The sequence below is a fragment of the Bufo bufo genome, chromosome 2 (genome assembly GCF_905171765.1).
Source record: "Bufo bufo chromosome 2, aBufBuf1.1, whole genome shotgun sequence".
Taxonomy (NCBI): domain Eukaryota; kingdom Metazoa; phylum Chordata; class Amphibia; order Anura; family Bufonidae; genus Bufo; species Bufo bufo.
In genome coordinates this window covers 207,379,132-207,396,019 of record NC_053390.1, presented here as the reverse complement: position 1 = coordinate 207,396,019, position 16,888 = coordinate 207,379,132, and the positions used below count along the sequence as shown (strand labels likewise).

Here is a 16,888-nt window from a genome sequence, read left to right as displayed (position 1 = left end):
GCCCCAAGCGCATGGATCACGTGATCGCATTGGACACGTCATCCATGCGCATGGGGCGCTCTGACGTCATTCTGGAGCGCCCCGGGAGCCGCACGGACTGTAAGTATACCGCTCCCCCGCTCCTACTATGGCAACCAGGACTTTAATAGCGTCCTGGCTGCCATAGTAACACTGAAAGCATTTTGAAGACGGTTCCGTCTTCAAATGCTTTCAGTACACTTGCGTTTTTCCGGATCCGGAGTGTAATTCCGGCAAGTGGAGTACACGCCGGATCCGGACAATGCAAGTGTGAAAGAGCCCTTAGATGGAGAGGGAGGGACTGGCAGAGGAGGCAGGAGGAGCGAGGGAGCACAGCGTGACTTTGACCCGCCCTCAGCGCATTTCACTGCTCATTTGCATATGGATTAAAAGTGTGTTTTCCCCAGTATGAAGCAAACAATTGTTAAATGAAAAGTATCCTTACATTCAGCTAAGCTGGCCCTAGCATTAAGACTGGTTTAACAATGAATTTCCTGGTGACAGATTCCCTTTAAAGTCTATGGAGAGTAAATCGAATACGGATGCACCAGTGTGTTAGGGTACTTTCACACTTGCGGCAGGACGGATCCGACATGCTGTTCACCATGTCGGATCCGTCCTGCGGCTATTTCGCCGTGCCGCCGCTCCGTCCCCATTGACTATAATGGGGACGGGGGTGGAGCTCGGCGAAAGGCCGCCGGAGAAAAATTACTGCATGTCAGGTTTTTTAGTCCGGCGGCTTTCGCTGTGCACCGCCGTGCTGCGCCGGAGCTCCGCCCCCGTCCCCATTATAGTCAATGGGGACGGAGCAGCGGCCCGGGGGCACGGCGAAATAGCCGCAGGACGGATCCGACATGGTGAACAGCATGTCGGATCCGTCCTGCCGCAAGTGTGAAACTAGCCTAATCTGTATTTCATCTATATTGTATCTGTTTTCATAAGTAACTGTCTCATGTAGTTCAGTTCACTGCCTAGAAGACAGCCCATCAGTACTACTGATCATATACTGATGCATCATCTGTAACATGTGCAGATTGTGGAACCTTATTACCAATGTTTTGCAATATGACAAATCTAACTGTGATAGCTGCACAGTTACATAAAATGGAGCATTGCATAGTATCACCATACAAAGAAAAATGAAGGAGCGCAGCAAGGAGAAAACCAGGAGTAAACTGATCACCTACTTTTTAGGGATGACAAGCCACTGGCTCCACCAAACAGAGACCTTGTTGCTGAGCTTCCTGAGCCTCCAGGAGGTGGTACAATAAGTACCAGGTATGTTCCACATGTATACATTGGAGTCTTTCTTAGCATTTTCAGAGGAAGGCCACAACTCGTATTTGCAGCTACAAGACAGATTTACAGTTTCATTAACAGGAGAAGCTTATCACTAGTAGGGTAACAGTAACCAACGGGATGTCTTCCTATAAGGCCTTGGTCACATCTGCCTCAGGGCTTCTGTTTATACCACAAATCACTCTGATGAATACATTAAACAACCAATACCAACAGAACCTGACTGACCCAAATTACTCCGCCGGGGTCCCATTATCTGTCATAATATCCATCATTTCGGACAGAATTTGCAATGGAAGCATCAACATAAATGTGAACAGAGCATAACCTGTAAAGTCAAGGATTTGATGAGTGGCTGCAATTATTTCACTACAAAGCATCACCGTTCAGAGAATTGTAGATATTTCCATAATGTCAAATCTGGATATTCACAGCTCAGTCTGATAATGATTGAACCAGTAATGGAAATGTACTGGAAAAGCGCATCATAAAGTAGTGCCGTGCAACTAGAAAGGGTTCTGCAACCCTATTTAAGTACTGAATGGATACAGTGCACACGTAAATCAAATTGTCTCAGCGAAAAGGTGAAACTAAAGGCAACTCATAATTTCTCAGATCATCTATCTGTGAAACAATTCTTGAAATTATGAGTTACCTTTATTTTCGAACAAGAATAGGCATTTCTATTATGGACGTCCCGTTGCATTCTACAAATTGCGGAATGCATGCGGCCAGCAACCGTGTTTTGCGGACGGCAAAACATGGCGCAGTCGTGTGCATGAGGCCTAAGGCCACTTTCACACAGTCAGTATTTGGTCAGTAGTTTTCAGCAGTATCTGTAAGCCAAAGCCAGAAGTTGAACTGAAACTGAAAAAAATGCGTTTTGGACGCACTCCTGGTTTTGGCTTACAAATACTGATGGAAAATACTGACCGAATACTGACCGTGTGAAAGTAGCCTAAGAAGAGGGATCGAGGAGAATCCTGCAGCCACTCCTCCACCATGTCAGTATGCAAGGACAAGGGCTCAGGCCTGCCTTACCGTCTGGTTTTCAGGGAAATTGTTAGTAAAAATTTGTATACATCTCTTTGGAACAATTTCTTAAACTATGGTCTGAAAAAGCATTTGTGAGGGTCTCACGTACATTGCCATCATATCACTCCTCAGACATCAGGGAGGAGTACTGTAAACGTCACTATGACAGTCTAGGAAAGAACACAAGTAGTTTCCCACAATGGTTGATTGCACTAAGGCTCTGTTCAGATTAAGATTAAACCTTCTGTCAAAGGTATACATTAGGATTTCCCGACACACAATCATTGATGAAAAAAATAATAATAATAATGCACCCAGATAGAAATGCTGAATTGCAGCAAAACTTGACATGTATCAGGCAGATTTGTAAATGATTACAGAAGTGGTCTGATTAAACATTGGGTCTTACCACAAGAGGGTGTAAAACTGCTTCCCATGCTGATGTATATAAAAGGCTCTCAGAAGCTACTTTGGGGTAGTGTACCTATTGATGAGAGATCATTGACTGCTAGACATGCCGCTACGACACACTCTGAAGACATTCTGCCCAGTTGACAGATTTTGAGAAAGGGCGCATCATTGGACTGAGGGAAGCAAGATGATTGTTTTGACGAATTTCCCACCATTTAGGGCGTTCTGACCTAGCTGTTAGGAGGTGCTGGGAGCAGCAGTTAAGGGTACTTTCACACTAGCGTTTTTATTTTCCGGTATTGAGTTCCGTCCTAGGGGCTCAATACCGGAAAAAAACTATCAGTTTTATCATAATGCATTCTGAATGGAGAGTAATCCGTTCAGTATCCATCAGGATGCATCAGTTCAGTCCCTCTTATGTTTTTTGGCCGGAGAAAATACCGCAGCGTGCTGCAGTTTTTTTTTTTTCTCCGGCAAAAATCCTGAACACTTGCCGGGATTCCGGATACGGCATTAATTTCCATTGAAATGTATTAGTGCCGGATTCGGCATTAAAATTGCCGCATTGACGGATCCTTTCTTCCGATGCCCGCATGCGCAGATCTTTAAAAATTTGAAAAAATAAATACCGGATCCGTTTTTCCGGATGACAACCGAAAAGACGGATCCGGAATTGCAATGCATTTGTCAGACGGATCCGCATCCGGATCTGTCTCATAAGTGCATCCGTTTGCCTCCGTATTGCCGGATCCGGCAGGCAGTTCCGGCGACGGAACTGCCTGCTGGAATCCTCTACCACAAGTGTGAAAGTAGCCTAAGTGAGGGCACGCACACACCTGGAACCGTATTTAGCGACGAATCCAGGCTCAGTTGGGATATGACAAAGGTCAGGTTCAACTATCGAGGCCTTGTGATGAGCACTTCCACCCTGCCTTTGCTTTGGAGTGACACACTGTCCAAACTACTGGTGTGATGATCAGGGGAGCCATCACTTGACACTCGGTCAGCCCTAGTAGTGATGTATGGGACACTAACAGCACTGCGATATGTGCAGGACATCCTACGGCCACATGCGTTGACTCTCATGGCAGGGTTTCCAACTGACATTTTTCAGTAGGATAATGCTCGCCACACACAGCAAGGGTTTCCCAGGAATTTCTCCGTCAGATTACAACAATTTCTTGGCCTGGCTGGTCACCAAATTTATCACCAGTCGAGCATTTATGGCACCAGCAGAGACGCCAGCTTCGGCAACCTACGAGTGAGCAGGGTCTACAGGTCCGCTGTAACATCTGTGGAAAAATGTGCAGCAGGATACTGTAAAGAACCTGTATGCCTCCATGGCCAACTGTATCTCATCTTGTATCCAGGCTAGAGGAGGCCTAACATCGTACAAGGGCCTCCATTCCCCAATAAACGTTTCCTCCCGCACTAATATTGTAGTCACTTACATATATCATCATTACATTCACACATAGAAAGTTTCTTTTGCTTCCTACAGCTCCTTCTTGGAGCGGTATTTTTTTGATCAATGAGTGTACAACTTTGACGAATACCAGTGCATGTAGTGAAGTAAAATGCGCAGTATAATTTAATTTCTAGGATGCCTCTGCATAGCAAAGCGTGTGTAAATATGTTCTATATATTACCCAGAAGGCCAAAAGAACATTCTTTTGCCATCCCTTCAAGTGAATGGGGGCCTACGACGATGTTCAGCGTATGTGTTCACATAATGGGAGGTAAAATAAGCAATAACAGACGGACATTATATTCACATGCCACTGCAGGACATCCAGGAGAGACTCACCAGTCTGGTCCTCTTTTAGTGTGTTTGAGATTGTCGAGCCGGTAAGGGCAGCCAGGGTTGCTGAAGGAGAAGCCCTATACCTGGACAATCTACTGAGCAGCATTTCGTTGATACTTTTTGCAGACTCCCCCTCTTTTCTCATTAGTATGATGCGCTCATGAAGGGGCCTTGCTGTGTACACACCATTTTCAACCTAAGGAGAATATAGATGCTTTGAGCACGGACAAATAACATAGTCCAAACTATATTATACATAATAACATTTGTGCTTTATACACTTCTTGAGTGATTTCATTTAGATCACCTTACAATAAAGGATATGCAAGAAGTCGCATAATATATCCTATGAAGTGCTGAGGAGGTCGCGGATCTATCAGACAATAATGATATACACGGAAATGTAGCGCCTGAATTAAAGGGGTTAGTAAAAACTGGTGAAAGGCAGGGAAGGTTATACTCCCTGGCACAAATCCCTGCTCCAGTTTTCCGGAAGGATCACGTTTACATGGCTGCAGAGGTGAGATTCATGACATGTGGCCACTGCAGCCAATCACCAACATCAGCAGACTCATGCCGCATTTTACGGAGGCCAACGTTGGGCTGCAGCGGTCATGGTTTACAAGCATATCATCACTGCAGCCAAGAAGAGGACATTATAGCTGCATTGGTGGCGAACATCAGAACGGCAGCGCTGGAGTAGAGGGGTTTGAAGTATAAAATCTCTTGTCATTTTAAAAACATCTCTGCCTTTCACCATGGTTTGGACAACCCATTTAAGCATTCGGGTACCACAGCAGGGCTGTCCATAGCTGTTCAAGTGACAGTTCACCACTGAGCAGTTTTGCTTTTTTTCTGAATAGGTCCAAAATACTAGGATGATTAACTTTCTTAATATGTCTTACAATGATTACAGCTCAATTAGATACAGAGCTCTAAAACCCTTGCGTAGCAATGGCGTTAAAGGGGAGCGGTCATCACTCCTGACATGTCTGTTTTACTAACTATTTGCATTCCCTATGAAATAACAATTTGAAAGCATCTTTTTGTATGACTCTAGGCTGTGCCATTCCTCTATTACTCCTGTTAGAAGTATACAAATGAATTGCCAGCAGTCTGCCATTAAGATCCAACTGGATGTTACAACCTGTAGCCTGACACCGGCTGCACTGATTGGACAGGGGAAAACTGTGCAGGGACACCACCCCACTGGTAATATCCAGTTGGACCTTTATTACAGACTGCTGGCAATTCATTGTCTAGTAGTAATAAAAGAGGAATGACACAACATGGAGTTATACGAAAAGATGTTACAGAATTGTTATTACATGGGGAACAGAAGTAGTTCCTAAACCAGACATGTCAGGAGAGGTGACAGGCCCTCTTTAAATACAGATGTAGCCACCGTTATTTTGACTGGCTTAACCCATTAATGCAACAAAAGCACTTTACAGTAATACAAGAAATTGTGCTAAAGTGACCAACGCTGGCAACATCTGTAGGTCTATCCCCAATTAACATTCATTAACCCCCCCCCCCTTCCCAAGTCACCAGAAAGGGGTCCTGCGCCTGTTTAAGCCAGCCCAACAAACACTGAATGAAGCAGCGAGGTGCATGCTCAACCTTCACCCCAATGGTGCAGTGAAAAGAATGGGGGACTAGTGATCGTGCGGGGTGGCATTGGTGGGGACCACGTCAGGCCTCTGCAAGCAATACTGTCGATGGGTGATAAATGTGTTATGTGGGACAACCCCTTTAACCGATTTTAAAAGGAAAAAGAAAAATATTAAATTTAAGAGCTAAAATGCTAATATTAAATGGCGGGACAAATATACATTTCATCAGCAGCAAGACAATAAGGACACATACTGGTGACACGGTCATATCTAGCACACACTGAGCACACAAAACGTGCTAAACGTCATCAAGCATCTCACATTTAGTTCAAAGATGTCCATGAACACGGAGTGGCCCTTTGGGGTCTTTTCGTTTAGACTCGCCGGAGACCAAATCCAGTAAAAGTAAGAGCCATCAGAACATAGGTGTACAGTCGTCATGTTACTCCCAACAGGAAAATGATTGGCTGGCATTGTGATTATCTGAGAGATCTAAAGGAAAGAAGAAGAAGAAGAAATTTGTTACTAGGCCACCGATCAATAATGTGTAAGTCAATACCGGCTGGAAAATATATTAGGCTACTTTCACACTAGTGTTTGGTGCGGATCCGTAATGGATCTGCACCGATAATACAACTGCATGTATCCGTTCAGAACGGATCAGTTTGTATTATCTTTAACATAGCCAAAACGGATCCGTCTTGAACACCATTGAAAGTCAATGGGGGATGGATCAGTTTTCTATTGTGCCATATTGTGTCAGTGAAAACGGATCCGTCCCTATTGACTTACATTGTGTGTCAGGACAGAACAGTTTGCCTCCGCATCGTCAGGCGGACACCAAAACGCTGCAGGCAGTGTTTTGGTGTCCGCCTCCAGAGCGGAATGGAGGCGGAACGGAAGCAAACTTATCCTTATCCATTCAGAATGCATTAGGGCAAAACTGATCCGTTTTGGACCGCTTGTGAGATCCCTGAACACTAGTAAAACCCCCAATACAGCAGCGCCGTGTCAGCATTCTCCTTTAAGAAGGGTCTACTACAGTATGCGGAGACGTACAATAGTGCATTGTAACTTGCCTTTGTCAGGGTGGCTATTATTATACTGTGCTTTCTTATGTCACTACCCGGGTAGCTCTTTAGCTGGCATATCAAATTGCTTCATGGTTCAGCAAAAAGTTATTTCAATTTTGCACTGCTGAACCAACACAAGACTCAGCACTTTTGGGCTTAAAGGCATAGCGCAATGCAGATTTTACCGGGCTCAGAAGAGGACTTCTGTCGGAATAGCAATCATAGCACATCTCAGGATGTCTGAGAAAGGAGAGAGTTAATGTATGGAAGAGGGAAAAATAGTTTTTTGCATAGTGTACCTCTCCGAGAGCTGCTAGTAGACTGAGTGACCATGTTCAGACATGGTGGATTTGTTGCAGATTTTGACCTGAATATTTGCCACAAAGTACAGTGTAACAAATGTAAATGGGGTTTTCAAATCTGACAATATGTCTGCAATTCAAAGGGAGAAATCCACTGCAAAATGTAGGTGGATCGGCAAAAATGTGACGTGTGTATATGTGAATTCGCCACACATGAACTCCCCCTATAAGTATAAATTCCCAAAGAGTTTTTTCTGCTAGTGGGCAGAATACAAATATAAAAAACACAGAAGTAAGTGGATTTAGGTCCAGGGACCAGGGTCATCAAAACCAGAAACCGCTGAAAGAGGAGCGGTCTGAAAACGCCTAACGTTATACTGACAGGTCAGCAGTTCTGCTGACACCTCGCCAATATTGGGAGCCAAAACCTGAAGCCTACTCAGAGATCAGGTATAATGGAAAGATCTGCTCCTGTTCTGTGTTTTTGACCTGTACCTGCATTTGGTTCACAATAACTGATGGAAATAACTGATCCAATAACTGAAGTGTGAACTCAGCCTAACTGAAAAAAGCGCTGTGCCCCTTTAGCTCTCCTCCGAAAGCCCTTCATTGAGCACTTCAGCAACTAGCGGGCATCCACCGCCTGAAAGCATCAGAGAAAAACGACAAGTGCTACATTTTCCTATCCGGCATTAAAACTGATAAGCCTGATGGCAGAAATCATAGCACAGAAAACCACGTGTGTTCTAGTATCTGTTTCTGTATCATGCCAGATGAAATCTACATTGCGTGGCCACTTATATGGGTACCCATCCTAAATGGGATTTAGGCATAGACTGTCATAAAATCTGATGGCAGAGCAGCCATAATGAATTCAAATGACCACAAAAGGGCACCACTCTGTTTTCAGTCTAGAAGCTGAGCTGACTTTATCCAGGCCCATCTTTGTACCAGACTAAACAAGTGAAACTTTATAGGATTTCACTACTGGACCCTCTGGCCTAATAGGCCTCCAAGAATCTAAATCTCTAAATGACCTTTACATATATCTTATTTCCTTATAAGGTTTTTTTTTGGAGTTTATTATTGATGACCCATCCTTAGGATAGGACATCAATATCAGATCGGCGGGTGTCCGACACCCAGCACCTCCGCCGATAAGCTTGAGCAGGTAAACAATGAAGGGGAGGCTACGCTCGCATTGAGCACTGCCTTCTCTTCAACCAGCTGATGAGTGGGGGTGACAGGTAGGGATCGACCGATAATCGGATGTATCGATATTATCGGCCGATATTCAGGATTTTGTACATTATCGGTATCTAACCTTGCCGATATACCGTTAATGCGTATAAAGCGAATACTAGTGAGCGCTTCCAATATGGAAGCGCGCACTAGTATGCATCGGGTGCCAGGAGCGGGGAAGAAGGGCAGCAAGCGCTTCCAATACTCATCCTCCCTGGTCTTCTTGGATGCGCGCACTATGACCTGACGCTGCACGCTGTCAGGTGACAGTACAGCGTGGGCCGGAGAACACAGGGGAGCGAGACACTGGACCCAGAGATGAAGAGAAGCCGAAGCGCAGGAGAGGTGAGGAGTTTTTATTTTATTCATCTGACGTCGGATAGGGGTTTATAAAAGGTCTGATCTGAGGTCTGATAGGGGTTAATAAAGTCAGTGAGGAGGGGGGGATGGTGTGGAAATTGGCATTTGGCACTAGTATATTATAAATGTAAATTATAAATTGACTACCAACTAAGGGCTTTATTAATTTAAAATTTACATTTATAATATACTAGTGCCAAATGAAAATTTCCACACCACCCCCCCCCCCTCCTCATTGACTTTATTAACCCCCATCAGACCTCAGATCAGACCTTTTATAAATATATAATATATATTATGAGACATAATATAATCGGTATAAATTATCGGCTATCGGCCTGAAAGTTCACAGATTATCGGTATCGGGCCTGAAAAATCAATATCGGTAGATCCCTAGCGACGGGTGTCAGACCCCTGCCGATCTGATATTGACAACCTATTCTAAGAATAGGTCATCAGTATTAAAATCCCAGAAGACCCCTTTAAAACTGAAGTCCAGAAAGCACAATTCCCTCAAGTCACAGTTACCTGTAGTGTGTACTGATCAATTATTTGGAAAATAAAGTGAGGCTTGTTGTCAAAAGATGCTGGGCGATGAAAAAGCTTTCCACTTCCATAAGCAACCCAGCCAGCTTCCAGCTCCTCATTTCGACAGTAGACAAACCCCCTGAAAATGAATTTAACAGCATTAGTGACTGGGGCTTCACAAAAGCGGCCACAAACCATCTTAGACTAGACACCTTAACCTCTTAGCAGTCAATATTGAAATTCAAAAACCTCCTGAAAATGTCAATTTTTCATTGCAGATTTCTTAATAATTAATATTGTTGGTGCACAACTTTATGGACACTATTGTGTTTTTAACCCCTTAGCGCCATAACTAGTTTTCTCCTTACGAACCAGTAGCATTTTCCCCTGCTGTGTTCCAGCAGTCATAAATTTTACTTTTTTTTTTTTTTTTGCTGGATTAGTTGTAGGTTTTTTAGGAACCATTTTGAGGTATATATACTGTATTAAATAACTTATTATTTTATTTATAGGGGGAAATATAAAAAAACAGCAATTTTAACATTATTTTGTAGAATTTATTTACTGCGTTACTGTGTGATATAAATAACATGGTAACTTTATTCTGTGGGTCAGTGCAAATAGAACTAGAAAAGCTAAAATTTCTGGGGAAATTGTGTGAAGTGTTCTTGCCTCCACCAGTAGTCTACAACTGGAGTTGGCGGAGTAACTGGGTGGAGCGGCTGGAGTAACTGTGGAAAGGTTGGACTGGGCAGAGTAACTTTATGGAGTGTTTGGAGTAAGTAAAGATAGTAAACATTACACTAACCAATTGATTGATCAAATTTAAAAAGTGCACATGGCAAGCTTATTTATTTATATAGCACATTTAATTGCAATGTTGTTGCCCAAAGTGCTTCACAGTTACATTAAAACATACATTTATAAAAACATCAGCAGCCGATTTGTGTAGGTGGGCTTAAAAATGAGGGAGTGGTGGCAGTTTAGAAATCATGTCCTGATTCTTCAGCTCACACTCTAGCTTTTGTCACTCTGCTGGCTGCTCACACACCTGGGTTCCTATGGCAACTCACTCTACAGCAAGGGCAGAGAAGAGCGGTTAAAAACAAACTGCTCCAACTTGCTCATTTCACTGGCTGTTGCCATCTTCAAACGGTTGTAGTTTAAAAATTTAAAAAATTTACAGCGAAGAGTCACAAGACCCAGACCTACATTTTGATACATAGTATGTCTCTGAAATATAAAAAATTAAGGCACAGTCGCAGTTTAGAAATTGCCCTTAAAATTTGAGGTGGCTAGAGTGGAGTTTCAATGAATGTCAATGGGCGGTGTGAGTTGCAAACAAATGGTCATATTGTGAAAACTATAAGGACTATGGCTTATCCCTGCTTTTAGTGGCAGCAGGGATAGCTGAACGTTTTGATATAAGATTTGTGTAGGTGGGCTTGAAAATGAGGGAGTGGTGGCAGTTTAGAAATCATGTCCTGATTTTTCAGCTCCCACTCTAGTTTTGAACATTCCGCCATTCATTCCTATGGGACCAATTTCGCAACAAATTCACGATATTTCGTGAACCATTCGGCAAAATGTTCCACGAAATAATAGCACACCAATCAGGAACAATCCGCACGTTTCGGTATATTACTGTCTATGTCAGGCTTCCTCAAACTGCGGCCCTCCAGCTGTTGTAAAACTACAACTCCCACAATGCCCTGCTGTAGGTTGATACCTGTAAGCCTTCGAGCATGCTGGGAGTTGTAGTTTTGCAACAGCTGGAGGGCTGCAGTTTGAGGATGCCTGGTCTATGTAGTGTAAAAACTGTGGGAGGAGTTAGGGTGGTAAATTTGGCTATAATAAGAATATATATATATATATATATATATATATATATATATATATATATATATATATGTGTGTGAGATAACAGTAAGTGGTCTTCCCATGCAAGAACACTTAATAATGCCATATTTGTATATATTTTTTCATTCCTCCTGTAGCCTGTCAGCTCCCCAACTGCCTCCCTCTCCTCCAGACTGAAAGGGGGGGCTGTTTAGCTGCTCATATCTCTGGATAGGTAGAGATATGGGCCTGGTCTTGTTTGTAAGCTGGCATTCCAAGCTTTCGAAGAGTACCAGAATCACAGCATTTTATACATTAGAAGATATCGCTGTTAGAAATTGGGATGGCAGTGAATGTAGCTGAAAGTGAAAATAAAAGCAGGTTTCACCTCTTTTGTTCCCGAGTTTATTTCTAACAGCTATATATCCTGATATTGCAGAGATAATGCTGTTATTATTGGATTAGTGGTATTGTCTGAATGCTTAGAATGTCCATATCCCATACCCATATTTCTAGCTGCTACCAATCCAGAGACTTGAGCAACTAAAGCTGCCCTCCCCCTCTCATCTGCTGGGGCTGAAAGGGTAAAGGGAACCTGTCTCCATGAAAATGCAGTGTAATCTGCAGGCAGCTTGTTATAGAGCAGGAGGAGCTGAGCAGATTGATATATAGCTTTTGGAAAAGATTCAGTAAACCTGTATTTCATTCATTTAAATTTCTGCACATTCTGGGCTTGAAGTCAAGTAGGCGGTCCTATCAGTGATTGACAACCTGCCCTTTTTTACTCTGCTTACACAGATAGCCTCCTTGACTTCAAAGGCCAGAACGAGCAGGAATTTAAAAGTGTAAATTACAAGTTTTACTGAATCTTTTCCCACAAAAGCTCAGACACCATGTTCAATGTGACAGGTTCCCTTTAAGTGCTTTTCTTAAAGTTCAAATAGAGCTCCAGCAAAATTGTTAGTTTGTTAATAGCACTTTGCTAGTGGTAGTATACACATCCAATGAACAAGCAAAACAAGACAAATACTGGAAGCAAGGGTTCACTTATTACAATATCAGTGAACTTACATTTTTTATACTTTATCTTTTTTACAGTGTTTTTTTTATTTTGTTTTAATTTTTAGCCATTTACTTTTACCGATACTGGACATAGAAGAGAACACGTGCTCTTTGTACTTTCCCATTTGCAGATCACAGGTACTAGTGAACTAAGGCAATGGTTTGTAATTCATAATCCCATTAGTAAAGTGGAAAGAAGTCAATTCTTGCTGCGCTTTCAGCAGCAGGTGGTAACAAACGGATCAGCCAAGCTGAATGGGATCCGTGGCATGTACGCCTAGAAATCCATGGCAGAAATGCACAGTGTGAACATACTGTGATAATTCGGACCCTGCTGGAATGATTTCCATTGTCGCAGACGCAAGTTTACAGAGAGTGAAAAACACTGTGGTACACTAGCCATATGCTAGAGATTTTGAACAGCTGAAAAGTCTAATAAGGCCATTTTCTGCTGACAAATGCTACCTTTTTGTGGCAGATGATGGCAGATCTCTGTCAAAAAACTGATCTGCTGAACATTTGTTCATTCTGAATGACCACTTTGCTTCCCATCACCAGACCAGGCCACCGATCAAGCCAGAAATTGGTGTCATTGTTTGAATTTAATGTACGGTCTGCTTAGAATTAAACACTGTAAATGCACTTACCGTAAAGTGCCATGAAGTCCAGAGCCAAGTTTACTCAAGCCTCTCCCCACTGAGTTAGTTGTATATAGGTATAGTCCATCAGATGCCAGGCAGCGACCCAAGTCTGCATCTGTAAGACAAGAAGGAGTTAGAAGGAAAGAGGGGTTGTGCAACGAGTTTCAACTTTGTACTTTTAAATAAAAAAAGGGAAGAGACCCCAGAGAGACAAGAGGGATGGAGATACACAGGAACTGATCAGATGCATTTCCTAACCGTTTATACCAGTTTGCCTATTCATCAAAGTCTACAGCAGTCCTAGCAGATCAGCCAGGTCCATAGGGTGCAGCCATGCTGTGGCTGAAACTGTACTGACCCGTGGTGTTACTGCAAATCGTGTGGAGGTAAACAGCAGTGTAAATGGTAAAACTGTGCGGCCATTAACAAACAGCAAATCAGGTTTCAGCTGCCGCCCAGCCAAATGTTTTTGCCGTGCATTAGCACATAAGCAATTACGGTAATTTTAAGTATCGCTAGGAAATGAAAGGCTATGTAGCAGAGGGATATTAGGAAAAGAAAGCATGGCTGCTTTCTTCCTTAAACCGTGCCACATCTACCCATGGCTTCTAACGCAACTCACCTCTAATCAAAGGGTTGGCCACTATATATAAAAAGCTGCACATGTACTGGGAGCACCACATAAATGCAGCTAGTGAGAGGCGTTATTACACCATTGTCGCCCATGTCAGATGGTTTAAGATGCCTAATTTCTGGTTTTTAGCCGGTCCTCTCCCCCGCTTGGCAGTACTGTGCTCTCCAATGGCCGTTGAAGGAGGGTCATATAATCAGTTCCGTCCATTAGGATACATTGGGGACAGACAGGAGAACTAGCGCATGCTAGCACAATAACTGGTGAAGGCCTCCTGCACACGAACATGTGCGCCCTGTGGCCGTGCTGCAGCCCGCAAAATGTGGGCCGCAATGGACGAACACTGTCCGTGGGGCAGCCGCAGCGGATCGCGGACCCATTCACTTTAATGGGTCCGCGATCCGGCCGTTCCGCAAAAAGATAGGACTTGTTCTATCTTTTTGCGTAAGGGAAGTATGGGACAAAGCCCATTGAAGCACTTCCGTAGGGTTCCGTTCCCTGCCGCATCAGTGAAGTGAATGGGTCCGCATCCGTGATGCGGAATGCACACGGAACGGTGCCCGTGTATTGCAGATCCGCAAATGCGGTCCGCAATACAGCAACGGGACACCTACGGTCGCGTGCAGGAGGCCGAAGTTAAAGGATTTCAGCCCTGTTCATACTGAATTTCTCTTCATTCCCGGCATCAAAAGTAACCATATGCCCAATTCATCAAAGCAGACCAAAAGCATAGTCTACTGTGCTTTCCTTTAGGCCTCATGCACACGACCGTGCCGTTTTTTGCGGTTCGCAAACCGCGGATCCGCAGAAAACGGAAGCCACCCGCGTGCCTTGCGCAATTTGGGAAACGGAAGGCCCATTGTAGAAATGCCTATTCTTGTCCGCAAAACGGACAAGAATAGGACATGCTATATTTTTTTTGCGGGGCCACGGAACCGTGCAACTCCGTGTGCTGTCCGCATCTTTTGCGGCCCCAATGAAGTGAATGGGTCCGCACCAGAGCCGCAAAAAATGCGGCTCGGATGCGGACCACAAAAACGGTTGTGTGCATGAGGCCTTACCATTTCCTGGGGCCTATGGACAATGAATGCCACTGTAGGAGTACACCAGTGCATAATTCAAGATATTTCTGACCGTAAAGGAAAACCGCAATGTGAACCGAGCATTACCATAGCAGCTGCAGAGCTCCCAGGTAATAAAAAAAATACTGTCAAAGTGATTCATCTTATTCTAAACCTCAGCAAAACGGTGGGAAATAAAGTGACCTTTGTTTTCATTGTTGGAGCCACTGGTCCCATCAGGAGCTGGAAGCATATCCTCAAAACCCCAGGAAACAATGTGCTTGCTTCCCAGTAAACAAGAGGGAGATCCTGGTCCTCCTTCCAGAAGCAGCAGCCTAAGGAAAATGAGATGCGTAACAAGTTACTAGGACTATCCCTCTGCTGTACATGCGGAAGTTGAAAACGAATAAATCAAGAAGCACAAAGAGAAACACTAAAAAGAGAAGGTGAGCTGTACGAGATAAACACACATTCATAATTCATAGAAGCAGAACACATGCTGTGCTATGGCCGGGCTAGGCATGTACTTCATAATAATGATTTTAATGCCCAAGTGTATTAAGATGCTGCCTCAACAGTAAAGGAGTTCTCTTATCTTGTAGTTACTAAGGCAAGATGAGACCAAGAAAAACGAGATTTTTGTATAACTTACCAGTAAAATCTCTTTCTCGCTCTTTCCTTGGGGGACACAGAAGACCTTGGGTATAGCTCATCTCCCTAGGAGGCGTGACACTAAGTGAAGACTGTTAAGCCCCTCCTCCACAGCTATACCCTCAGCCTGGAGAGAGAGACTGCCAGTTGCGTGTCCAAGTAGTGAGAAAAGGCAAAGTCCAAAAATTGGAACCAACAAGCCAACTACCCAAAGGGTAAACAAACTCGGAAACAGTCAGAGAAGAACAAAGAATGGGTGGGTGCTGTGTCCCCCAAGGAAAGAGCGAGAAAGAGATTTTACTGGTAAGTTATACAAAAATCTCGTTTTCTCGCCCAGTTTCCTTGGGGGACACAGAAGACCTTGGGACGTTCAAAAGCAGTCCAAAGGGGGAGGGACCACAGCACCAAGGCGAAGCACCCGAAGGCATCAAAAAACCCGCCGCCTGCAGACCAGGCGGCCCGAAACAGCATACGCCGAAGCCCGAGTATGCACCCTGTAGAACTCGGTAAGGTGTGCAAGGAAGACCAGTGACCGCCTTGCAAATGCATGGCCGAAGCCTAATGCCTCCGGCCCAGGAAAAAACCGACAACTCTGGCCAAATGAATGGTGACACCAAAAGCAGAACCCTGCCCTTGGTGCGGCAACCACAACAAGAGCCACTCTGAGAAAGCGGAGGAAAGCCACCCTGGAGGCCGTCAACCCTTTGCACGGACCTCCTGGAAACACAAGAGACCGAATGTCGACAAGAGTCGGAGATCTCCAACGTTCCCTGGGGTGGGAAGGGGAGGACGACTGCCTCAATGAAATGAAAGACAAACACCATCTTCAGAAGGAAGGAAGAGACGGAATGGAGAACAGCCCTGTCCTGGGGGAAGACAGAAGGCTCGGAACAAGAAGGGCCGCCACTCAGGCACCCATCAGAGACACGATGGCTACAGAAACCCAACTGTTAGTAGAGGGAACTTCTGTAACGGCTCCAAGGAAAAATTGGAGCGCCAAGAGCCTAGTATGTAGTTCCCAGGACGGTACCGGAGGACAGTACAAAGGAACCCAAGAGCCGCTCCATGGAAGAAGTTCCTGACAGGCCCAGAGGGCCTGGGAACGCTGAAAGAGGAAGGACAGGAATGACACTTGATACTTCAAGCAACAGAGTCCCAGCCCCAGGTCCAGGCCGGACTGGAGAAAGACAGAACCATGGAGAAAGGCAGAGTGGGGGAACGCCCAGCTTCCCACAGAACCCCAGGTAAAACCCTAAGTCCTACCACAGATCCTGGACGAAAAACTCGGCTAGAAGCGAACACTAGCGAGCCCACT

At 44.4% G+C, this 16,888-nt stretch overlaps 1 protein-coding gene across 3 annotated transcripts in view; it reads right to left on the bottom strand.

Annotated features, from left to right (window-relative positions):
* Positions 1-16,888, bottom strand: part of HECTD4 (HECT domain E3 ubiquitin protein ligase 4) — a 234,016-nt gene that overhangs the window by 178,999 nt on the left and 38,129 nt on the right. For all 3 annotated transcript variants that reach the window (XR_005776144.1, XM_040416050.1, XM_040416049.1), the window contains exons 4-9: positions 15,127-15,257; positions 13,237-13,345; positions 9,689-9,827; positions 6,505-6,675; positions 4,571-4,763; positions 1,206-1,367 (exon numbers count right to left, since the gene is read on the bottom strand). Coding sequence is in view for 2 of the 3 variants with exons in the window: in XM_040416050.1 (XP_040271984.1) it covers positions 1,206-1,367; positions 4,571-4,763; positions 6,505-6,675; positions 9,689-9,827; positions 13,237-13,345; positions 15,127-15,257 (905 nt within the window). In the remaining variant the exon portion in view is untranslated. The remainder of the gene's footprint in view (positions 1-1,205; positions 1,368-4,570; positions 4,764-6,504; positions 6,676-9,688; positions 9,828-13,236; positions 13,346-15,126; positions 15,258-16,888) is intronic.